General features: G+C 39.1%; 1 protein-coding gene and 1 long non-coding RNA gene across 13 annotated transcripts in view; both read right to left on the bottom strand.

Moving 5' to 3' along the window:
- Positions 1–7,218: 7,218 nt before the first annotated feature.
- On the bottom strand, positions 7,219–9,091 carry LOC105047888 (uncharacterized). The gene is made up of 2 exons (XR_832523.4): positions 7,905–9,091; positions 7,219–7,750 (listed from the first exon to the last, which is right to left on the bottom strand). It is a non-coding gene; the product is annotated as an uncharacterized lncRNA (long non-coding RNA).
- An 848-nt stretch (positions 9,092–9,939) lies between these two features.
- The window catches only part of LOC105047886 (uncharacterized), a 38,610-nt gene continuing 22,201 nt past the window's right edge, over positions 9,940–26,348 (bottom strand). For 2 of the 12 annotated variants that reach the window (XM_029265418.2, XM_029265416.2), the window contains exons 9-16: positions 23,405–23,510; positions 23,280–23,327; positions 23,099–23,169; positions 21,090–21,190; positions 18,048–18,143; positions 16,936–17,018; positions 15,056–15,101; positions 14,372–14,726 (exon numbers count right to left, since the gene is read on the bottom strand). In XM_029265418.2, the coding sequence (XP_029121251.1) occupies positions 14,655–14,726; positions 15,056–15,101; positions 16,936–17,018; positions 18,048–18,143; positions 21,090–21,190; positions 23,099–23,169; positions 23,280–23,327; positions 23,405–23,510 (623 nt within the window). In that variant the 3' untranslated portion in view covers positions 14,372–14,654. Of the gene's footprint in view, positions 10,180–11,922; positions 12,349–12,486; positions 12,696–12,752; positions 13,521–14,371; positions 14,727–15,055; positions 15,102–16,935; positions 17,019–18,047; positions 18,144–21,089; positions 21,191–23,098; positions 23,170–23,279; positions 23,328–23,404; positions 23,511–26,348 lie in introns of those variants that run through there. The other 10 variants (XR_003801261.2, XR_012142577.1, XR_002165007.3 and 7 more) reach the window with 10 other exon arrangements.

The following is a 26,348-nucleotide window of genomic DNA, read 5'->3' on the forward strand; positions in this document are numbered from 1 at the left end:
GAAAGGAAAATGCCTATGAATTATGAAAAAAGAGTTGAGAAGGAAAAAAAAAAAAAATGCCTATTGTAGATGTCCATGTATCGATGTCATTGCGTTAAATGTAAATGAATTTCCTTCAAAAAGAGTGGTCTTTAACAGCTGAAATGTGATTTACGGCAGGATGTGGTATAAAAACACCACTCTTCTTGGGCCGCATTAACATATAGAGCCTCCTTTTGATCCCAGGATTATTAGGGCCTAAAGCATTGTTCCAATAGTATGCCAGTCTCCTAAGATCTCGGTTTACCTCACAAGCCATGACAGATAACATATGCTCAACTCTATATAGGATCCCTAATACATTAAAAACTTTTAGAAACTTCTAATTTTATAATGTAATGATGCTTGAGCTAACAGTATGTTGGTCCCAATATAAATGCACTTCAACAACTAAAATTCTTTTGATGCTCCTTAGTCTGTACAGGTTATAAAGATCAAAAAAAAAAAAAAATGCTGCATGTACCTACTTAGTTCATGATTCATGATGCCTCTGCCCCTTTCTTTCTCGCGAATAAAAGAGCGCTTCTCAACCAGTCTCCCTATTAAGTGCTCCAGGCTTCCACCTCTTGCTCCTGGATAGTTTGACAATCCCATCGTCTTCAAATGGTAACAAGTGATCAAAATGCTGTGAATTTCTTTCCATCAGTATCCTGAACAACATCCTCGAGATTTTCATAAAACCCAAAGGAAAATTAATCCAGTCAAACAAACACAGCCTTAGTGGAATTTGATGACGGAATGACGTATATAGCTTCCAATTTTCTTTTGCAAGCAAAAACACGAATGTTAGGAGCAGGATTCTTCCTTCTGAATAAAAAAAATCAAGCGTTTTTTTCTTCTTTTTTCTTTTCTGGGCAGGTCAGAAGGGTTGGCCCCTCAAGAGCCAACCTATAGAAAAAAACAAATCGAGCATTTAATTTTACAAAGCAAGTTATTTTGGTGGCATGAATTGTTTGTTAGGTCACTACGCGTAGTCCAGATTCTCTTGCATTCCTCTTTTTGGTTGGTCTATCAAACGCAAGGTGGGAAATCATTTTTTGTGTAATTCTTATCCCTCTATTTTAGTGACTGTGGGAGCTGTTCAGGTAACGTGAAGTTTAGTTTAGAACCTTCCTTGGGTGCTGAAACTGACATCCAACTTGCTGGGTGTTGCTTAATGTTTTGTTTGCTAACAAAATCGGCAACTATTCTCTCTCTCACCAGAAAATGATCATGGTCTTATTTCTTGGGTCCCTAGACTTAAGATATTAGAAACCTACCTGGTGGGTTAATTCGTTTTTAGTTCTATTTCTAACTGCATTGCTGTTTCCGTACTTAAGAGGAAAATAGAAAAATCTAGGGTCCACGGTTATGGGTAATTTTATAGTTCTATTTCTATCTGCATTGCTGTTTCCGCACTTCAACAAAGGCAAATAGAGACATCTAGGGTCCATGGTTATGGTTACTCTTATAGTTTTCTAATCCAATTGTCATGGTCAATGGTGGCTGAACGGTGTATGTTGAACTAAACATGTGTCCAAAAAGGTTCATATGATCAACTATATATTTATTCTTAGATGAGAAGTTGGTGTGTTCAAGAACGTACCATTATAGCCTGGAGCCCCGGAGACAGGCTACTGGCCTGATAGGCCATTGGACCAATCCAATATCGTGGAGAGTTTGGTTTGCCTTTGTTGGGCTCCATATAAATAAAAAATAAAAAAAAATGGAGGCACGCCTGTTGCTAGTCTTAATGCATCTTGGTTGGCATGACATACCGAAGGAAAGGGGAAGATGATAGCAGCGGGTGCTGCACTATCAGGGTATTAAGCTGCAACACGAGAATAATAGTTGGCACTTGGCACCTTGATGGTTGGATCCGATCAAGGATGGGCTGCTTACGTGAGGGGACAACAATGATTGGGGTAAGAGCAGGCATGGTGATGTCTTGATCAGAATTAGCAGTTGAACGAAGGTGAAGAGAGATTTGGCAAGCAGAGAAAAGGATGTGAGTGAAGATGGATGGGTATAAAAACAGAAGGTTAAAGTTTTTCTGTAGTACAATTTTGTTTTGTGGTACAGCATCTGGTACAAAGATTTTCGAGTACAACATCTTTTATATATATATATATATATATATATATATATATATATATATATATATATATATATATATATCAGAGTTCAGGTTATACACAGAAATAACGTGGTACACCTGGGTAAACCATCTAAATTCTCCGTAACAAGGCAAAGGTTTTTAGGGGCAGCGTAAATAAAATTGTGTTAGAATTTAACGTCTCAAGATTCGATCCATATTGAGTCCACAGTGAGATTCACACAAAAAATAAAATTCAATAAAATCAAGATCATCTCAAACAAAACTCGGACGGAGAAGATACGTACTTTTGAAATCGGCACGTAATTCGAGACGACGGAGGATCGCAGGCGACCGACAGGCAGGCCGCGGAGCGGCAGTGGCATAGCCGCAGGAGGTGGGACGTTGCCCCGCGTGTGGGCCTGATTCGGGGCATGCGCCCAGGAGTGGGTGTGCGGCACGACCCAGGCGCGTGCATGCGGCACGGCCGGGGCTCAAGCGCCCGGTGCAGGTGCGGCCCAAGCCTAAGCGCCGCGCCTAGGGCCTGTATCCCGGTCCATCGTAGATCGGATGGTCCATGGCCCAGTGCGTGGACCGCATGGGTATTTTTTAGCCGTTTCTCACGGTCCACGAAACTATTTCATGGACCGAAGTACGATCCAACGGCGTGAGTTGATCCCGATCTTGATCCAACGGTTCGAAATGATTTTTTTTTGCCTTGATTAAGAGTCCTAACAGTTTCTAAGAGGGTTTTAAGGCCTTTAAAGGCCTGATGCTCAACAGTGGGCTGTGTGTGGCTCGGTTCTTCATGAGGTTGCACGGAAATTAAAGATCAGAAACCCAAAAAAAGAAGAGAGAGAGCCGTACGTTGGGAGAGAAAGAGCAGGACTCCTAGACAGCGGATAGCAGCAATTTCAGGGGTTCAGAGGGATCTTTCAAGAGAGAGAGCTTTTGTGAGGGAGAAATTAAATGTACGAGGATTGAGGGTAAGATCTTCTCTTGTAAAATTTCTTTTTCATAGTGAAGTTTGCATATCCCATGGAGGCGAGTCTTTTTGTGACTGATCCACGTATTTTGATTGTTTTTGTTTTGTTTCTTTTTTCTTCCTACTGCATCACGCAGTACCGAAAGGTTTTGGGAGGAGGTGTTCTGGCCAGACATCCATCCAACAAGTGGTATCAGAACAAGACGGTACAAGGACGCAGATTGTAGTGGTGGTGAGCAAGACTGAAGATGGAGAAGACAGGAATAATCAAGATGGAGATCAACAAATTTGATGAAAAGAGCAATTTCTCCTTATGGCAGGCAAAGGTGAAGGATGTGCTTATCCAACAGGAGTTGATCGATACTTTCTTGTGCGAAGAGAAGCCAATCACCATGGAGGTACAAAATTGGAGATGGTTACAGATGCAGGCGGTGAGTACCATCCGCATGTACCTGACGGATGAGGTGGTGATCCATATACTAAGCGAGACTTCTCCGATGGTGCTGTGGTCAAAGCTCGAGGAGTAATACATGGTGAAGTCTCTCACCAACACTTTTTTCCTCTGAAGGCAGTTTTACTAGCCGCGGATGGCTGAGGAACAGAGCGTGCAGGAGCATTTAAGCCACTTCTAGAAGATCCTCACCGATCTCCTCAGCGTTGGTGAAAATATTGAGGAGAAGATCAGGACGCTGGTTTTGCTAGCGCCGCTTCTACCTTCGTACGAGTCCTTGGTAACTACTCTTCTAGTGGGGAAGAGCACCATCAAGATGGACGAGATCACCATGGCGATACTCCAGAATGAGGTTCTTAGAAGGAAGAATCCAGCTTCGAGCTCAGGTGGCGGTAGCTCAACTTTGATGATTTTTGGAGAAGCAGGAGGCGGTAGACGGAGTGGCAAGAGATCGCGACGAGGGCGATCTAAGTCCAGGAGGGACTTGAGCAACGTCAGGTGTTACCGAGGTGAGGAGTTGGGGCATCTAACCAGAGATTACCCTCAACTCAAAAATTGGACGGTGACTGCTGTAGCGACGGCTAGCAACGATTCAGATTGAGATGTCCTGAAGATATCTGACGAGGTATTTACTTTTTTCCAGCAGTGGATATTAGATTCTTCATGCATCTATCATGCATGTTGCAGAGAGAAACAGTTTAACTCCCTGGAGAACAGTGAGGGCACATATATCTGCCGGATGGATCGAGCTGTGCGATCAGAGATATTAGGACGGTCAGCTGGAGGATACATGACAGTGCAGTGAGGAGATTGGGGAAGATCTGATACATATCCGATTTCAGACGAAATCTTATCTCACTTAGCAGACTGGATTCGAGAGGCTACAGGACGGTAGCTGGTGAAGAAATCCTGAAGGTGCTACGCGGCGATAGGACTGTATTGGAGGGGAAGAAGGAGAGCAGAGGACATTATTACCTAGCGGGGAGCCCAGTGCAAGGTGGAGCTTCGGGAGTCAGGTAGAGCCCAGAGCGAGGTGGAACTCCAAGTGGAGGCGGATCGGACACGAGATAGAAGACTCGGAAGGACGAGATGCGACGTCACAAGGTTAGATTCCTATTGCCGCAGGATGATACCCCGAGCAGATTTCAGGTCAGGAGGAGCACAGCATACGATGGAGATGGGATCGAACGGCCTGGCTCGACTCCCATGTTTGTCCATCGATGATCAGCAGACGATTACCCCAAGACATGGGGGCGAGGAGATCCAGAAGCTCTCGAAGTTAGGAGGAGGCTGAATATCGAGTCGAGATGAAGATTGTTAGGATTTGACATCTCAAAATTCGATCCACATTGAGCCCACAACAAGGTTCGCGATGAAAAATGAAATCCAATGAGATCAAGATCATCCCAAACGGAGCTCGAACGGAGAAGATACATACTTTTGAAGTCGACACGCAATCCGAGATGACTGAAGACCGTCAGTGGCCGGTGGCGGGCCAGTGGAGCGGCGGCGGTGCGGTCGCAGGAGGCGGGATGCCACCCAGTGCATGGTAGTGTGCGAGCCCGGAGCAGGGTGCACGGCCCGGCCCAGGCGTGCGTGCGGGGCGCGGCCCGGGCCCAAGCGCCGCGCCTGGGGCCTATACCCTGGTCCATCGTGGATCGGGTGGTCCACGGCCTAGCGTGTGGATCGCGTGGGCATTTTTCAACTATTTCTCACGGTCCACGATACTATTCCATAGACCGGAGCGCGATCCAACGGTGTGGGTTGATCCTGATCTTGATCCAACGGTCCGAAATAGTTTTTTGCCTTGATTAAGAGCCCTAATCAGTTTCTAATAGGGTTTTAAGGCCTTTAAAGGCCTGATGCTCAATAGTAGGCTGTGTGTGGCTCGGTTTTTCGTGAGGTCACATGTAAATCGAAAATCAGAAATTCGAAAGAGAAGAGAGAGAGCCGTATGCTGGGAGAGAAGGAGTAGGACTCCTGAACAGTGGATAGCGGTCGCTTTAGGAGTTCAGGAGGGTCTTCCAAGAGAGAGAGCTTTTGTAAGAGAGAACTTCCTGTGAGAGAGAAATTGGGTGTACGAGGGTTGAGAATGAGATCTCCTCTTGTAAATTTTTTTTTTCATAGTGAAATTTGCATGCCCCATGGAGACGAGTCCTATTGTGGTTAATCCACATATTTTGATTATTTTTATTTTGTTTCTTCTTTCTTCCTGCTGTATCGTGCAGTATCGAAAAGATCTTGAGAGATGGTGTCCTGATCAGGCATCCATCTAACAAATTGTAACTCAAGTTTAGAGCTTGATCCAAACCTGAAGCTTATCTTTGCATTTGCCTCAGGCCAAACTTACTAATCCTGGCTCGAATCCAGCTTAGCCCGGTGGATCACTGCACAAATACAGACCCTTTTAGTGGCATTTGGCACAAAATATTGATGGAAATGTTTTCTTCTTTTTTACCATAAAAACAAATATTGCCAACCTGTGGAGCATGATTATAAATTAGTCTAACAGACTGCAAATTGTTAATTTAGAGGATGCTTGATGCACGATCGGAATCAAAATCAAAATGATCAAATTCCTCGAAATACTTGATTCGTGATCGGAATCGGAATCAGAATTGGAATGAAAATTTGAATCCATAGAGAAAAGTAGGGATTGAGTTTTATATAGATTGAGCCATTTTCATTCCACTTTGAAATCGAAATCAAAATGGGACTCGTTCCAATCAAATAATTGGAATGAAAGTCATCTATTTTGATTCCGATTCGAGATCTCTGCTTTTTCCAACCAAGCACCCCTTTAATATTTAGATCATGGCCATGCACACTCGGTGTTCTGTTATTCCAAGGAAACGGCTCCTTCTGGAAGCCAAGACATCCATTAACATAAAAGATGATCGATCGGTTGATTCTTTTTCTTTTTCTAAGGACAGAGAAGCACGAGCACGGCACTAATTAGTTTAAACCGAGTCCAAGAAGCTGATCTCAGATTTTTATTGACTTCCTAACGGGCTGCCATAAAGTCAACAAGCCAGGCCCAGAGCTGCCGGCCTCATTGGCTGCTATTGATCAGAAGAAAACAAAATCAAATTGGCGTCTGCGGTCGACCATGGCCGATTGGTCCCTCTCGGACAAAAGATGATCGAGGTGAGAAAAAGGCGAGCCCAAGGCCGAGGGAGCGAAGTGGGGCAACTGCTGAGTTGTGCTAGTACTGGTATCAGCTCTTTCCTTTGTATGCATTTCTTAAAAAAAAAAAAAATGTAGGATATATTCATTGCTTCTCGGACACAATACGGGTCATCACGTCACTGCTTGTGATCCCTGGCGACCTCATCCACCATTGTGTGGTGTTTCGTAATCCATGTGGAATGCGCGGGTTAACAACTGATCAGTAATCAACCAAGCAAATTTACTAGTGATACCACTACCATTACTATGGCTAATGGTTCTGGTGATGATGGTTAAAAACCCAGTACCGGACTTATGAGTACGGTGAGGGTCTGGATCTGGAACTTCTAGTTTCTTCCATACAGACATTGAATTTGCTCCTATTTGCTATGAATTAATCTACTAATTAGGTCCGCAAACTCCATAGGTTTGAGCTAATTAAATGAATATTCAATCCAACCTAATACCAGACCTGAGGGAGAGTTTGGGTTTTGAATCCAACACCGATCACTTGATCAGTGACGACACAAGTTAGGAGCGGATCAATTTACAACAAGCCAAGTCAAGCTAACATGAGGTAATGCTGAATCTGATTTCAAGCTGGCGCATTTGAAAATCCCTCGATGAGTTCACATACAAAGTGCATCCAAGCGTTCAAACAAACTAGCATTAATGTAACTCAGCAACTGAAAAGAAAATACTCGTGGGACAAGCAGAAACCAATGTGGCACTAACACCTCGCAGGCTGCAGATCGAGAGGAGCAATGGGGGAGTTCCACACGGATGACTAATTTTTTTAAGTGAGACTTCTGCATTACCGAATCATCATTTCTCTTCTGCATCTTCAGTCATGATAAAACAATTAAAAATTAAAAAAAAGAAACTAGTTATGGCATTAAGGTTTGGTTTTGTTAAGAGTTTAACTCCAGTCATGATTTCTGATCTTGGTGAATGCCTTCTTCTTCCCGCATAGCAAAGTAGAAGATAAAGATCTCAGATAATTAACTGGGTGACCTGCAACTCTTCCGCCGACCTGCACACGCAATTAAATCGCCCCAACAGTACCAATCATGGACCATTGAGCCTTGTAATCAGCGGAATCGACAACGACCCTAAGGGTGCAAGACATGACAATGGCAAAACAAGAGCACATAGAAATAATTGGAATATTACTATACTCTTCTTACTTAGTTCAGAAGATTAAAAGTCTCTTCTCAAATCAAATTTCTGTCTCTCCTAGCTAAAACGTCTCACAACCTCCAACCCAAAAATAGTGTGCTTTCTCTTTTTTCCCACCCTTCTGTCCCTGTACAAAGCAGAGCCCAAGCCCAAAAAGATGGGAAAAAAAAAAAGCCTTGCATTTCGGGCCCGAGCCCTTCCTGATTTTTTGATAGAACCCTTGCCGCAGCGTCTCCGCATCCTGGTGATCGAAGCCACGGAGAGCAGACCTGATGGATATCGATCATTTAGCAAGGCCTTGCGCACCCCGCCAACAAGGATCGGCGCATAGGCTCGCCGGGAAACATCACCACCGTCGATCAGTCGGACAACTCGTGGGCGTGCCAGCAAAGGAGCATCGACACGCAGCGGCCCAAAATATAGAAGCGAGTCTTCTGCTGCTTCAACATTGCGAGGCACCTCCGACGGAGCCCGGACTTTTGCGAAGACCGCCGGCGTGATTGGGAGCTTGGAGAATAGGAGTGGTGGTAGGAAGCAGCAGTCATGGCCATGGAACCAAGAATTAATTCTAGCTAAGGCCAAAGGGTCGAGGAGAGAATTCGTGCACAAATGGATGGATCGGGGAATGAGAGGGAAGTCCACGTTGTTAATTAAATAGGCCACTGAGGTGGGCGGAGGTGGTGCTCCACTTGGTGATGTCACGTCAAATTAATGAGCAGCCTTGTTCCTGTGAAATGACTGGAACGCCATTACAATTTTGGAGTCGGTTGCTTGATGGGAGTTGTCTCGTAAACTATTGTTTTATGTTATGGTCCAACCTAATAATGGGGTCTTTTTATATCTAACACATACTCAGCACGCAATGTGGTACATATGACTAGGACAAACTCCTTGGCATATTAGGTGCTGGTTGAGCATGATTTGGATCCAACATGCCCAACTACATTTTCAAATTAAAGACCGATTTTCAGCTGGAAATGCAAATATACACTCCTGCAATCGGGGATTAATGATTTTCTATAATATATTGATGATGGATTTTAATTTTGCATCAAACAAAAAAGATGATGGATTTTATTTCAACTTCATAGGATGGGGATAAGCATACGAATTAATGATCTTGTTGTAAATGGACAACATCCATAAATTTGCAGAATTATTATCTACTATAATAGACCTCTTATGATATTATGTATTGTTACATCTTTTATAGTTATGAAAGTGGCTATAGTTTGATCTCTCTTTCATCAAAAAAAAAAAAAGAAAAAGAAAATGATTGTAGTAAAATACTAGTATATCTGTCATCAAAATTATCTCAAAATATATCTTTTTGCTTTCGAAGTCTTATGATGAGCATTATCAAATATATGAATTTTATCTGATGTTTACTCATTATTGTTATTGGTCTGGGCTTTTGGAAGAAGTAAAATAACTAATTTTTTTTATAAATTTAAATATATAATATTAATATCTAAAAAAATCATCATTTTATTATTTTCATGAAGACCTTTGATCGACTCCAAGATAATTTTTTATTTTTAAAAATTCTATCTCAATTTCTTTTGTATCTTCTTAATTATGTACTTTTATCCTATTTCTTATCGAGTTATACCATTCGTCATCTCTTTCCCTTTTTGTCTTCTCTATTCATGTATGATTTAATCATATATATATATATATATATTACCATTTCTTTATAATTTCAAAATCCCTCTCTCTTTCTCTCCTCAGTGTTCGCTAGCTCTCCAATAAATAATTTTATGGTAATGAATTTCTTATAAAAGATGATGATATAATTGAAATAGCAAAAATTAATACGCCTATACAGTGAAGTAATTAACAAGTGAAAAAAAAAAAGAAAAAAAAAAACCTCAGAATTCCTGCATCTCCAAATCTGCAGCCCTTTCTACCGTATATATGGAGAATCATCGCTGGCTAAAAAAAAAAAAAAAAGATAAACCTACAAGGACAATCTCACATATCTAATTACATTAAGAAAAAAATGAAAAAAAAATTCATCAGGGATAGTTTTGTAACTTCATTCAAAGTGACCATTTCGGTCAAATGTGGGGTTATTTGGTCCCCAAATGCCAATGGAAAAGGACGAAAGAGCGTCCCGTGTGCGCGTAGAGCAACCCGGAGACACCCCACGTGTCGTCCTTATCCCCTCCCACATCGTGTCCCCTCGCCCTCGCTGCTGCCGACCTACGAGATGCGTGCCTCGCTCCTACCTCCACGCTTTCCCGACAGCGACATCCACTTGGGGTCCCACCTCCTCGAAACCTGATTCACAACAATCCGCCTCTCCTCATCTAAGCTTGGCATTTAATTTCTCATGTACCAAATATATATTTGATTGAAAACCAATGCAGCATTTTTATTTCAACAAAGAGATAGAGCTAATTGCCCATCGGGTTACAGTTCAAGTGGAAAGAAACTTTATTTTCATACGATAGACCTAGATTTAAAATATATATATATCAATTAAATAAAAAATTTTTATTTCGATCGATCATATAAAAATACTATCCGATCTATTTGATGATTTGGTTGGCATCAAAATAACATGCTCATATAAAAATACTATCCGATCTTTATAATTTTTCATATAAAAAAAAATTTGAAAAAAAATAATTATTTTGAATAATTGATCATAAAATAAAAATCATTTAAATCGGATATTCCTCGATGCAAAGAAATCCTTGTGATTACATCCAAAGGTAATTGCTTTGCAGATCCCTCTTTTTTTTTTTTTTTATCTAAAAAAGAAAAAAAAAAAAAAAAAAAAAAGGAGAAAAACAAGATAAAGCTAGTTGATCACAGCCCGCTGAAATATATATAAGGGAAGACAGAGTATTCTGCCTGCTGACTCAGTGCACACAAAACAAGAGGGTTGATGCGGAAGAGTGGGCCGGATTTTATGATTGCTAACCACATGATGCCAGATGATTAGGAGAGCGCTAATCATTGTGGAATTATTTGTTAGTCGTATTTGGACGGATCCGGGTGCAGGTGGGGTTAAAAAATAGTCAAGAAACAAAAGGGAGCTGCCTTCGATGACTTTATATGAGCCTGCGAGTCCAGAACCAACACATCCTATCCAGGGAAGATATAGTCAGTCCGGGATAGATTACGGTTGGACTACAAAATATATTTCAGTAATTTATAGTCTAGTTGTAGAGTTTCATTTTGATTAAGCCATTATAGGTCAATGACCCGTGGATTAGGCATGGAATCTTATTGATGATATGGTGGTGTTTTTTAGCCTTTTGGGGTGATTCAAGTTGCTGTCGTTTCTAAATAAAAGATACTGGGTCGGAGCCGGGTCGTGGCCTTCTTCGATAATATCCCGACATAAATCTGCATTATGGTAATCCGGTTCCCCCCCCCCACCCTTTTTTTTTTCTTGGTAGTTTTCCTTATTGCTTATCTGGTTAGTCGAAGTGGTGACAATTTAACACTACAATCTCCACATGAACTCTTTGTCGGATCATGGCATTTTGTTTAAATAAAGATACAACAATCTTCGTTAAATGCCTCCCATTGGCCCAAAGCCACCGCAGATGAGCGCGAATAGGTCACTTCCCAGATGGAGTGCACGCTGTCCGACTCCCAAATAAATAGATACATTTTTTTCAAAAGAGGAGAAAGCCCATGGGTTTAAATTAGCTGGAGTCTTAGATACACGATACAATCAAATGTCTCCGCTATCCATATTTCTCCTCAATAAAAAATTAAATAGAAGATGCAAATGAGTGGAGCAGCTCGTCAGGCATTTGATTATTTTGATTCAAACTCGAGTAATCCGAATAATTTTTTGAATGTAACTTAAACAACAAAATATTACCTACTTAGCTATATATATTTTTAATAATATTATATTTTATATATAATATATTTTATTAATTTTATGTTTTAAAATATAATATTATATAATATTTTGTTTTAACCATATATCTTAATTATCACCAAAACTCGAATTTAGACTAGAACTCGAATCCGAATATGATTCAGTCGATATTCAAGTATCAAGTTAAGTTGATCTAAAATATTATTTTTTTCTAATGAAATCGAGTTCAAACTTAAATTCTAATGCTCCATTCATCTTGAGTCAAATTTTAATATGAATATTTAAATCAAATCAAGCCCAAACCTCTAGCCACGTGCCCGACTTGGCTGCACGCCTAAATCAGGCACCGCATGCCAATGAAGACTGCAGTCGTGGCGAAGCCACTGGGAAGGCTACTGCGTCTTAAAGCAGGTGGTCGCCGTATAGATTCCCCTTATCCTTATGCTTTATTTGCCTTCATGAAGCCAAATTGGTGCAGTGTCCCTTACCATCTCACGGGACACAAGAACAACGCGGCACCATCCGAATCGGCATCAAATCACATGGCATCCTGCAAATGTTGTTTAGGGTTCCATCTCCACTTCCACATGTGTGACTGGGACCTGTGGGGGAGAAAAAAAAAATCCATAACACGCACCATTATCTGTCCCCTCTTCCTGTCTTCTAACAACCGAGTCACGTGGACAAGGAACAGCAATGGTCCCCTCTCAATTCATGAAAGCTGGCAAATGAAGTTTTACCTGCCTTCCACCTCTTACGCTGGATTTGACTTGCCCTTTAACATGACATATACGCCGCCCACGATCTAATTCCAGAATAGTTGAAAACACATACTTCTACTCTTCGAAATCATTCCGCATCCTTGGTGGCCAAAGTCCCTAGTGCATCAATGGTCGAGGACGTGCACTCAGGCTATCCACGAAGGATATCCACTCTCTCAGCAACAGATCTGTTATGAAAGATAAAGCAGATTCATCCCACAAAGCTACATTTTTGTTATTTATCATACAGTGAAACATGTTGCCAGCAGCAAGTATAGTGCTATCACAGCCAATATCTCAGGCTCTAATGCTGAAGAGAAGCTTCATGCGATGTTCGCTCTGAGTTCAAATCTCAAAGACATCGCTCTGCAAGATTCAATAGTTGGATGTGGATTTCTGTGTGGATGCAAGGTGTCTGATGCTGATAGATGCAAATGCATAAGAATTGATGCCTTTTCATTCCAAATGAAGAAAATCAACAATATGGTAACAACCTGGCGTATAAGCAAAGGGTACGCTATCTTTTACTGTCAGTAATTTAGATATTATAGATCATCCTTGCAAGGGTGCCAACTGACTTAGTTGGAAAATTCTCTCGTAAGGATACAACAGACATGAGTTCGATCCCACCCTCACCTAGATTTTTGGCCAGGCTCTCATCCGTCTGCATTCTCAAAGAAAGATATTACAGGTCATCTTCACCAAATGTCAACTTTTCATCTGAGATCATATCTGAATTTGAACTAATCATATATGCTCCTAGATTTTAACAGATGCAGCCATGTCTCTCTTCTCACCCAATCTACATTCAGTTCTGTCTTCTCTCCTCTCCCTCATCTTCCCCCTTCTCCACCTCGTGTAATCAAGTTGAGCTTGATCAAGCTGGGCTTCATATTGTTTTTGAGCCTGAATTTTAGCATCAGGTTCGATTTGCTTACTGTCTTGAGCGAGAGCCTAATTTAACTTAATTTTGTCACTTGAACATTCAATCAGCTTGATAACTTTGAGTTGAGCTGAAATCAATTTGAGCTTGCATCAAGTTTGAATAATATTTGATTCAACCACAGTTCAAATTTGAATTTAGAAAGTGATTAAGATAATTAAATATATATTCAAAATAATTAAATATAAGATGAAATATATTACCATTTTGTAAAACAGCATATTTTAACTAAGCCATCAAAGAAGCTTTTATACAGTAAATGCACATATATATATATATATATATATATATATATATATTACATCATATAAGCTGTCTGGATCAAAGAGTGTTAATATCCAGATCTGCTTGAAATTAACTTCAAGCTTGTGAACCAAGTTCAAGATTGGTTCCATTAATCTCAAATTGTCTGATTCAAGGGAAGCTCAAGCTTCTCAGATCAATTGATAACCCGTCTCCTTGGTCCTTCCCCTTCACCACTCCTCATCTCTGTTGGCCAACCCAACCCTCCAAAACTCAACTCAATGCATGGAATGCCTAACCATATTTGCTACCACCCATTGTTGTCTATCACTCCGGTGTCTCCACCTCAACTTTCCTCCTCCTCCTCTTATTCCCACCTCACCTCCTCTGGAGGGGATAAAGATTGCTCTAACCCAACTACCAACGAGTTTGGTCAAAGAAACCTTGACCTCCTAGCAGCCAAGTTTAGGGCCTCAATGATGAAGGTTGGCCAAACTGAACCGTAACCAACTCAATGCCACTCCCATATTTCAGTATGGTGTAGCCTCACAAATGTCGCTGATAAAGCCATCTCTTGTGCATATACATCTTGCATTTTAGTTGGCACATAAGCAGAAGTGCTAGCAGATGTGTGGTCCATTTGATTCTTTCCCTGAGTGTTAATTTTTGCAAAAGTAGTTTGGATATCAGAGCAATGACGTGGTCATTCACTAATAATATTTTTAAGCCTAGACACTAAAAGACACCTTTAGAAACCAATCTTTGCTTTCTAGCAAGGTTACAAAGATTAAGAACTGCTATGATATACAAATGCCATAAATTTTTGTGCTCAGGTATGCTGTGGGCATCTATACAAGCAACAGAAGAGATTAAGAACAGAGTTGCCACTATATGTATAGGCAACAGTATACAGTATATACACATTGTCAACTGTATATCATGAAAAATATTCTTGTGAAGTTCAATCATAAAATTCATTGAGGCGTCTCATAGAATACTCTCCATAAGTCAGAGTTTCATTTGGTGAGGCCGACTGCAAAGAAGCTTTGCAATGAGTGAAATCAAGGACACAAGTTTAAATGGAGTGAGGAAGAAATATCCAATGGCAAAAAGAATGCGGCTTATGAAACCCATTTCTTTATGAAAGAACAAGAACAACGGTAAACACTTAAAGCAGTTTATCAAAACCGGGAACATGTTAGCGGTCACAGTTCACGTGCTTAAGAAAGTAATCTGGCAAATCCAGAGGGTCCAAATAAAGAAAAATGAGCTTTTCATTACCATATAATATTTGCATCAGAAACATACGACAATATGATATAACATGCTAATTAGCAAGGTATTAAGGTTTTGATCACGCACCTTCAGATGATGAGGTATTTCTTCAGGAAAATTAAGAATCTCATCCCTATAAAATAAATATTGCAAAATGGCAAGCACTTAGTAATCGACCAATTCAATTAAAACGGATCCTAAAATGTACCGGCATAATTTTTTACAAAGTTCAACCTTTGTGTATCGAGAAAAAATCTTTACATCTACATTCAACTAATGTAATAGATGCCATCAACCTCAGCATGGGAAACCTGCGAAAGCTCAGCCTGAACTGAGTGGTTGCTAGCGTAGGTTCAAAACTTAATTTGATAAATAAAAAGGCCACTTTAGGAATAAGAAGCACAAAATTGTAAGATCAGGTACAGGCCAAACTAGGAGAGCAGATCAGAACATGTAGACCACTTAAAAAATTGACAAATTCTATAACTCAGAACTTCCATGAATATACGCATTGCATACAGTTCCAAGCTCACTGTAGAAGGTGCAAGTCTATGCATATTTTATCACATACACAGGGGACTTCTGAAAAGCCATTTGGCAAGTAGGGAAAACATACATTGAGAGAAATTCTGAAAGGCTTTTTGGTATGGGGGGCTCGTATATGTATTTCATATTTCATGAGTTTTCCCATCGGTCAGACATTAGTCTTGAAATCAAGAAAACATTAGCAAGCAATGTCTGGGACACATACATTACATCACAAGACAAATTGCTCTACAGTTTATGAAAAGAACTCACTTTTGGAGAACGCACATACATCACAGACAAATTGCTCGACAGACAGATCACTATACAGTATGCCACAAGAATCCATTATTGGAAAACACACACACATATCACAGACTCAATTGCACATGCACATAACAGACAAACCGCTCTGCAGTCTCATCAAATGAACCCATTAGTGGAAGTTTGGAACACATGTATCATGCATAAATGGCACTACAGTCTATCAAAAGAACCTGCTATTGGGACACACACACATCTTGATAAATCACTATACAGTCTATCAAAAGAACATGCTACTGGAACACACACACACACATGCACACATGCATGCACTAGCATTCAGAACGAATCGGCCCAGGCAAATCTATTTTAGTTGCTCAGTTTCAGGCCAATAGTTTCACCACCGGTCACTCTATAACCCATGACATCATAAACAGAAAAACAAATAAATATCACTAAATATAAAAAATCTAGAAAAAATAAAATAGGGAAAATCAGAAAATTAATATAATAATTCAATCGTCTTATCTTAAAAAATTGTAATATAATATAAGAAAATGTGTGAAACTCATCGATATTTTTATTTATGTGAAAAAAATAAGGCTCTGAAAATATCTAAAAGAATAAACAAATATATTTTTCCACTTTCTACAAAAGGGAAAAGGAATTGATTTTTTTATTGAAAAATGGGATTATTGAAATATCACAACTTATTTAAAATTCATTCATCTAATAACAGAGACAACATAAGTACAATAAATCATGATAATAAAACAAACATCAAGTCCTGGTAGCTGAGAGATTAGTAATTGTGTAAAGGTTCACTGGTTCGAAAATCAACTTGATTATTCCAGATTTTATGGTCATCTGTTGGCCTATGACCCAGACCCCGATATGTGGAATTAGACCATTTTTTTTCTTTTTTAAGGAATTCCCAGTTCCCCTGAGTTGTATCAGGTCAGGTGGGTCGATCAGGTCAACCCGTCTGGGTCACAGAACACTGCAGACTACTTCTAAAAGGCCATTTGATAATTGGGACTCATATACTGCTCTGATTTTCATATTTCATGAGGCTTTCCATGGGTCAGGCATTAGTAGTGCCCTCAAATAAAACAATTAGAAAGTAATGTCTATGACATCACAGACAAATTTCTCTATAATCTATCAGAAGAACATACCAAATTGGAACATACCAGTCAGGTTGCAAAAACAGGACAAAAGTTGAGCGTCCAACCCCATAAGCCTTTTCTCCTGTAGGTGCCTATCCAACAACCAAAAAATTCTAAGATAAAAGCAACAGGGATTTTAAGAAGGAAATAACAAGTACATTTTTCTGATCGGTAAGTATAAAACAATGCAGTAAGAACAAATAATTGAAAGTTTGCCAATGTCATTTAATAAATAACTCAGTTTGTTTATCTCTGAGTTCAATTTTGTCAAATGTTGTAAGTAGAGAGATAATTTTAACAATACAAGGAGAAATATAAACTAATATTCTCAAAAGAGTTCACAAATTTTCTGTGTAGAATAAGGTACAAGCAAGTTGGAAATAAATTGCCAACTCAACAATTTAAGCTGCTAATATGATATAAAACCCATTATTTGTATATTCCTGAAAGAGTTCAGAGATTCTTCTGTATAAAATATAGGCAAGTTGGAAAGGAATTATCAACTCAACAATTTAAGCTGGCAATATGATATAAAACCCATTATTTGTTAGGCATCCAGAGGTTGCATAGAACTTGTACACAGTTGTTAGAAGACAGATGTAGAAAAAGTTTTTTTTTTCCAAAAAAAGTGTGTTGATGAATTGTCTTTCCCGGTCGATGCTGTAGTAAGTTAACTTCCTGCTAGCTATCAAAGATGTTAATTCAGGTACCAATAATTTTTAGACTTGCTGAAGACATTATTGTTTCTCAGTAATATATGCAAAAATATGACTAATCAAATTAAGCACTAAACTTATACTGATATTGGCAGTTGAAAATTTACTTCTATGAAATTAACACATGACACTAGTGGGTGGCTAGAAAATGAAAGCATGTATGAGATTTTAATATGCCAACTTATTTACTCTGAGGCACACAAAGACTCATAATGCAATCAATGGCAATGGATTAGGCTAAAAAGTATGATAACTGATGGGCCTTAGAAGTGTGCAGAAAGATATCTGTTTTTTTCCCTCTTCTGCTAGTTCACAGCCTTACTTGCATTTTACCTGTTATACTTAAAGTTAATCGATGAAAGGGAAGAAACTTGCAGTGGAAAATGATTTCAATGATTAGAGTACCTGAACAGAATGCGGAGTTGCACAGAGACGACCTCTTGATAGTACATCTCCAGTTTCAGCAATTTGATATGCTATTTCATCTTCTCCAAAGACAACCTGATGCATCAAAGGAAAGCAGTGTTACCACGAAGCTAGAAATCATGGATAGCCAACACTTTTGGACTGAATGTAATCTGATTATCCAAGGCACTCCAGAAAGTGTCCTGTGTACATCTACCAAAAGTGTCAGCACGTGGGATATTATGGGAGTCTCCAGTCAATAAAGGACATTTTAGCGCAAGTTATAACATTTTAGCTTTCATCATGTAAGACTAAGTCTTCACAACTCTAGTCAAGTATCAAACCTTTTCGATGTTCTCTTTACAGTGTCATAGCACAATTACAATTTTTATTTTAACAAGGAGTACAATTAGATAACCAACTTATCCTAGCACATTGAAATGTACAGAAGTGGCCTTTGTCAGTCCAAAGGATGGACCACACCAGAAGTCAATATGAACTGAAGAAAAGATAGCATTTCAAGATTGGCTACAGAAAGATTTCAGAAGGATTATGAATACACTCCAACATATCTGGTCTAAAAATGGAAATGAAATACAGCATTTCAAGATTTACTACAGAAATATTTTAAAAGGATTATGAATACACTCCTTTTGTGAAACACAAACTTTGCAGCTGGGGTACCTCCAGAAAAATTGTGCACATTTATAAGCTCCTGCAACTATCAATAAAAGGAGGGCAGGAGAGGTTACTTTGACCTCCACAGGTACAAGTAAAGTGTTGACAATTCAGAAATATATATGATGATTTCATCATTTACATCATATAGCTTAAAGGCCCAGTCTAAAGCAGCAAGATTGCAGCTAGGAAGTGAGAAAAGCAAACAAGTAGAGTGTATCTTAAAACATATGCAGGAACATACATCAGTCCATAGTTTGGTTGTTCACGTAGTTCATGTTGCAATTCATGATGTACAAGTCTCACCTATTCAATGAATTAGATTGACTTGGGAAGTATGAGGCAATGAACTTTTATGTATTTATATTATTTGATATCAATTTTTATCTTAAGTTATAAAAAGTTTGTTGATAACATGGTTCGGGTCTAAAACATATATAAATTAAAAGACATGAAGATTTAGGAGAATTAGAAGAATAAAAGACATGAAGATTTAGCATGTTTAAGAAATTAATATAGCAAACGTTCATACAGGATTCCTAGTTCTGTAATTAATCATCTTTTCCTATTAAGCCCAACTACACAGTGAACCATGTCAGTTTCTATCAACATGCAGTTCACTTGTGATCAAGCAAATTAGAACAACTAAGCATCAAATGCTGCCAAGTTATGATTGGCTGAAAATGAGAATTACCTGAAACAATTGCAGCTACATATTATCATAGGTTAATAAAGTTGTGGCAATGTTAAATGGCTAATAACAAATACTAGAGAAGGCAGGAAAACCAATATACATTTTTCCAAGTGATCAAGAAAATTAGAATAACTAAGCATCAGATGCTGCCAGATTATGGTTGGTTGAAAATAAGAATTATCTGAAACAATTGCAGAAACAGATTATCATAAGGTAATAAACTTGTGGCAAATTTTAAATGGCTAAAAAAACTATGAGTGGATAGGAAAATCAATATGCATTTCCCTAAGTTCCAAAGGCATTCAGCACTCCAAAATTTACATATGCAAGAGGAAGGATAATATTATTGTCACAACTTACAAGACACCTCTCTCCTTCACTATCTCTTAGGACTCATTTGGTTGACGGGAAATGGAAGAGGGAAGAGGTAGTTCCTAGGAAGTGGAGAGAGGGCCTCTTGTTTGGTTGGAGTTTTAAGAGAGAGAGTGGAAAAAGCTCTTCCCACGGAAAGTCACTTTCCATATTTTATAAAAAATGGAAACCCATGAGAGAGGTGAGTATTGGCACTTCTCATGAGATGGAAAGTGGTGTTACTTTTTTCTTTCCCAAAATATCCTTTTAAGATCAACGGTCAAGATTTTTCAAAATATCAATGGATAATTAGGATGAAATATTGAACAGTAATATAATATTATATTAGTATTATCCTAATATTTATATGAATATAATATTAATATCAATATTATAATATTTATTTTATTTTAATATTATTTTAATATTTACACTAATATAATATTTTTATTAATATTAATATAATATTTTTATTAATATTAATATAATATTTATATTAATATATTGATATTGATATTAATATAATATTATATTTATATCTATATTAATAAATTTATTATATTAAATATTAATATATATTAGTATTATATTAATATAATAAATAATTATGGTCTTATGTTATATTATAATATATTTATATTATATTTATATTTATATAAATATAATATTTATATTTATATAAAGTTTAGGAGTAAAAATGTATGGTTTTATATCTACTAGGGGTATAATAGGTATTTTACATAATTTTTTCAAAAAAATGGATGCTCAACCAAACATGCCAAAATCCTATTCCCAGAAAGTAACTTCTTGGGAAGTTACTTCCTATGAAGAAAATTCTTTCCGCATATCAAACGAGTCCTTATAGTCTGAAAGAGTGGGGCAGAAAAGAAAATTCATCGAACTACAACGTAATACCCAGGAACAGGGATAAAAGAAAAAAAAACTTTATTATCATTCACAACTCTATTCAACACATAAAGCAAACCGCACATAGTTATTGTGACAAGGCGTGATGGTTTAGCAGTCAAGGTTGTAACACAGGGCACATTTATTCTACATGGTTAATGGTGCTGTTGAAAATTAAATAAGAAAGGTATACCACATTGAACATCAATTCATAAAGAATAAACGAAGATATTGATCCTATTTTTTTGGTCCATAATGTAAGCATATTATAACAGGGATATTGCGAAGAGTTAATCAGTCCATTCTCCAACGACATCCTCTTTAGAAGAACAAGTAAATAAACATGAGACCTAGTTTGCAATTGCACATCCATTATTTTTGGAGAAAGAAAGAAAGAAAAAGCAAAACCTTACTTTGACAATTTGATCATTCCGCGTTCTAACATAAAGGCCAGAAGCACCATCTGGGCAAGTAACCTTTTCATTATTTCTCATATACATGCCACTAGTAAGACCTGCAATAAAATTCTAATAAGAGAAATTAGAGTTTCAAAGGCTCAATAATAATTGATATACCGGAAATGCTAATATATATCATGAAAGATGAGCTTGAATAACAAAGAAAAGCACAAACAGAGCATATTAAATTTTATGAGTTTGTGATATACCTTTTGACTTTTGCTAGACTAACAGGAAATACCATTATGTTAACCTAATTACATGTATATTTTGAATGGATAATATAGTACACTGAAATCAAATGTATCTCTAAATTCCAAATAAGGCACTAAACATAAAACCACAAAGTTATCAACAAGTGAGCACCAACAAAAAATTGACAATGATAAAGAGCAGTTTTCACCCTCTTTTTCGGAGATCTGGACCAAAAAGCAGTGCTAATTTGGCATGCTTGTACCGGGCATGTGTATTATGGAGAGTTACAGTGTGAGTAAAGAGGCATGCTGATCAGACACATAAAAAATAAGGAGATTTTGAGATGAGAATCTGCCAACCAGCAAACATTTCTTACTTTAATATGGCTTAAGGAAACTTATGATCCTATGGACAACCAAAGTGAGCCTCCTAAGAAGTCTTGCTCCATCAGCCAAACTAATAACATCCCAAGAGCCTGCCTCTTTCATATGAGGAGTATACCTGCTGTCTGTAAGCTCCCATTAAGTGCATTACTTTCTGATCAATTAAATCCCTCTGAAGCCTGATCAGGCCAAATACTTCAAGTAGATTAAACCATCTTGATCCCTCATGGCCCTGCCCATGTTGAAAATTACTGGCTATAGAACTTCAGTCAAGATTGAGGTTGACACTTCTAGAACTTTTTTTTCCCGGAGGCGAGGCAATTAAAAATCCCGCATACAAGTTCAAGAATGTCAATCTATTCACTTTCTAGAAAGGTTTAGAGATTTGCCTCTTGAAAGGAAGCAAAGTACTACAATATCATATTCCTCTAAATCAAATACTAATGAGCAGACCCCCTAGCATCTTTCTATTTTCTATTTTCACCTTCAAAATTCCAAATATCAATGCAGATAGAGCTATATTCACAACTCTCCCAACTTCTCAAGCAAGCCCAAACCACCCTATAAAATTAACCTTGAACCTAAAGACAGTCACTAATGCTTACAAAATCAAAAAAACATGTTCATAGGCACCTGCTCTAAAGAAGAAGTTGATTAGCTTTTCTTTATCAAACAGTAGGGGGTGCCCAACACCTGGGTTCAAATTCTGATTCTCTCCACTCAAGAGAGGGATGCCAACCAGCTGAGATAGGACCGATTGGCTAAGAATTTGAGTAGCTTACTCATCATCCTTCAAACACAAAACTCAGTGGGTCAAACCTTCAAGTTTCAATATTAAGTAAAAGTAGAACTAAGTTCCATGGTGCTCAACTTTATGGACCATGGTGTCAATGAAGCCAATGATACTATAATTTGTGGAAGCTAAGTCTATTCACTTTTACATCCAAAAAAAAACTTGACCAGATTATAGCCATACCAAGATGAAAAACAAGCTGAATTATGTCCCATCATAATTAAAAAAATGAAGAAAATGAAAAACCCGTACACAGACGTATCTCCAATCGAATATTAATGTTCTTTTTTTCCTTAACAAAATCTTTACCAAGCTATGATTCCAAATAGTTGTTGCTACCAATGAAGTAATCAATGGATGTTATTAGAATGTCAATTTACATGATTTTACAAGTTTTCTAAATTTTCAAAATGCCTTTCCAAAAGCTACATATCAAGATAGTGCTTCCATGTTTTCCTCTACATTTGCTTACAAACTTATTGTGATACATAACTGCATCATTTTTAAGAAAAGTTCTGGACATAACAAAAGTACAAACAAATAAGAAAGGTATATGATTCTCTAGAGTGATTATGTTTAAGGAATTGTATGACCTGTGAGACAACAAAAATCAGTGTGCCAGTCAGACCATGATGGCATGGAGCATGCATCTTCCTTGAATTCACTGCACAACAGAGAAATATTCCAGAAATAATGAACCAAAGATAAACTAATCCTATATATGCATCCCTTAGTTTAGTTATGATCAATATATCAAAATATACATATATATACCGTGGAATGTAGTATTGGTGTCTGGAAACAACTTCAGGATTGGTTATTCTGTGTGAACATACTGATAATTGTAGCAATTTCGACATAATCATGCAAATTTATTGTATCTATGAAAAGACAATCACCTCTGTTGAACTGGAAGGTAATATAGCAAACGACCTTTGGGGCATCTTGAACGCTGTATTATGTGCTCAAGGTCTTCATTGCCATACATTTTTGCATCCTCTGATACTAGCCATTGTACATGAAAAGGTTAGATAACATCTAGATAATAATTTATTTTCTTCAGGAGAACTGATCAGCAATAGGTATGTAAAATCTTTAGCAAATGGGATTCATGCAAGCATATAAGGAAGAAGTGAGATATCAGTTTATATGGAATATGTTAACAATATGTTAACAGATTGCTGCCTGAGGTTTTATGGGCATTTTTTAGAGAAAGCTTGACACATGGGTCCTATGATCACAAGAGATGGACACTATGTTATCATCACAATATTTAAGAATGAACTCGTGCATGTGCCCTCATACATAAAGAAGAAAGGGAATAAGCCGCACACAAATGTGTCCACCTGCAAGCAAGGATTAAAATTCTGGTACTGTGCCCTATACCAGTTTTGTCTCAACCCTTGGGATGGTCTTTTTTACTTGTTTCTTTTTCTTTAATTTTGAAACTTTTTTTGTGTTCAATGAAACTTTAGTAAATAGTGATATATTTTCAAGTCTGATGGGGCATATGGTACTGTTACCAATATCCTAGTTTGAAAAAATAAAAATAAAAAAAATTTCCGAGAAAGATAAGTGAAATATCATTTATCACTTATCAATCATATTTATGTACAACAGAATCAGGAGTTTAAGTGAATATAGTGAGGGCAGGTCAGGTCTGCCATCCATCCCTCCTATCTCCTCTCCCTCCCTCTCCCTTTCTCTCTCTCTCTCTCTCTCTCCCCCTCTCTCTATGTGCCTTTTCCCGCACAGTCCTATCACTTAACCCACAAGAAAAGAGAACATAACGCCCCACTGCTCTCTTTTTCCTTTCAATAAACAACCGACCCCAATTAGGTCACACCTGGTGCCATTGGTCCTGACCCGTTTTGGCTGAATGGGCAGGACATCTAAGCCCATGAAGGGACCCGTTAGAGGAAATTTCAAACAGACCGAATTAGTGAAAAAATCCAGAGCCCAAAATGACTGCATCCGATAGGCCCATCAACTAAGGTCATCGCCGACACAAGGTCGGCCACTGCTTTCTCCACCGATTTGAAGTCGGTCGTTGTCCTCTCCGACAACCCAAGACCGACCATTCGTGCATTACGGAGCTGACCTCGACGATGGCTCAAGGTGACCGGCCCCTAGTCATTGCCGACCATTCCTCGCCTTTGCAACGTTCATATTGGCAATTTCATTCAAAACACAGCATCCACCAGGCAATAGCTGTCGATGGGCCAATAAGGCAACCACAATCACGACATCCCGAAAATATCGAGCGACAATCTCGCATCCAACGAGTCACGTCCAGATCGTGCCGGATCATGCCAACTAATTTGCCAACTAAAGCTCCAATTCTCCACTATAAAGGAAATCAAAAGAGGACCCCCAAGAGGTATGCAATCACTCTGCCTCTCACACTCTTCCTTCTGTTGAACCAGATTTTGACTTGAGTGTAGGAGGGTCCTCACCGGAGCTACCTCTGGTTAGGGACTTTTTTGCAGATTGCGTGCCTAGGAGGCCCACCTTGTCATCAGCTCCAGTGTCCAACGTCAGGCGATTTCTCGCACCAACAGATTAACGCTAGAGGAAGAATTTTTGATCCATTTTGGGAGCGCAGATCGAGAACAGACATTATGCCACCAAAGCGAGTCTCATCCCGTCTCACCAATGCCACCGCCTTCCATCAGGTGGAGAGCCAGGCCAACAATCCGATGCAACCATCGACGATGGAGACTCCTTCACTAGTCCAGCCAGCATTGGTCACAGCGGACCAGTTCAACCTACTTTTCCAGCAGGTCCAGACTTTGACGGCCATCATTCAGGCGGTCCAAACATTTCTTGCACCTCCACCGATGATGCCGCAGTCTGATCAGGCTGCTCCTGCAATTCCCTCCAGCGGTGCCACCAGTATTTTCCTCGACGACACCATCGACACCTCCTACGGTGACGCCCCCATCAAATTCGGCTCCACTACCGCCACTACAATTAGAGCGGCCGCAAGCACCTCCACAGAGTCTGAAGAGGAGGCAAACTCACCGTAGCCACCTCAGAATCTGAGAACCAACAAGGCGGTGATCTCCTAGCCCGTGATCGGGGTATGACTCAACCCCTGGTCGCCACTCTCCCCAGCACTCCGAAGCCTACACCATCCGAGATCCTGCCATCAAGAGATGGTTCCAGGCGCTCGATAAGCGGATCGATACAATGAACAACTCCTCCCCGGCGCAGCCCTATGAGGGATTCAGCAACAAGCCATCCTTTGCCCTGAGGATAATGCAGGAGCCACTCTCTCGGCACTTTAAGGTGACCCAGTTCAAGACCTATGATGGGACTGCCGACCCCGTCGATCATTTAAAAACTTTTAAGGCGGCGATGCTCCTTCACAGAGCGACTGATGGCATCCTTTATCGAGTGTTTCCTAATACTCTCAAAGGGACAGCTCGACAATGGTATTCAAGTTTGAAACCAGCCTTGATTCACTCTTTTGAAGAGTTGTGCTGGTCTTTCGTCGATCATTTTGTCAGCAGCCAACGACAACAAAAGCAGTTGACTACCAAGCAGAAGGAGGAGAAGTCGATCCGCGCTTTCGGTAGCCGCTTTAATGTGGCGACACTGAAGGTTCGTAACCTAGATCAATCGATCGCGATGTCCGCAATGATGGGAAGACTTTTGAAAAATGACCTCAAAAAATCGTTGGTGAAGATTTTTCCTCGGGACTATCCCGATATACTTGTCCGTGCAGAGAAATATGCTCGTATGGAGGAGGTTTTCACTGAAGAGGTCCCTGCTAGTTCTAATGTGGTGGGGCAAAATAAAGAGCGCTCCCCGAGTTGGGAGGGGAGAACCCACCAGCAC

Source organism: Elaeis guineensis, chromosome 7 (genome assembly GCF_000442705.2).
Source record: "Elaeis guineensis isolate ETL-2024a chromosome 7, EG11, whole genome shotgun sequence".
Taxonomy (NCBI): Eukaryota; Viridiplantae; Streptophyta; class Magnoliopsida; order Arecales; family Arecaceae; genus Elaeis; species Elaeis guineensis.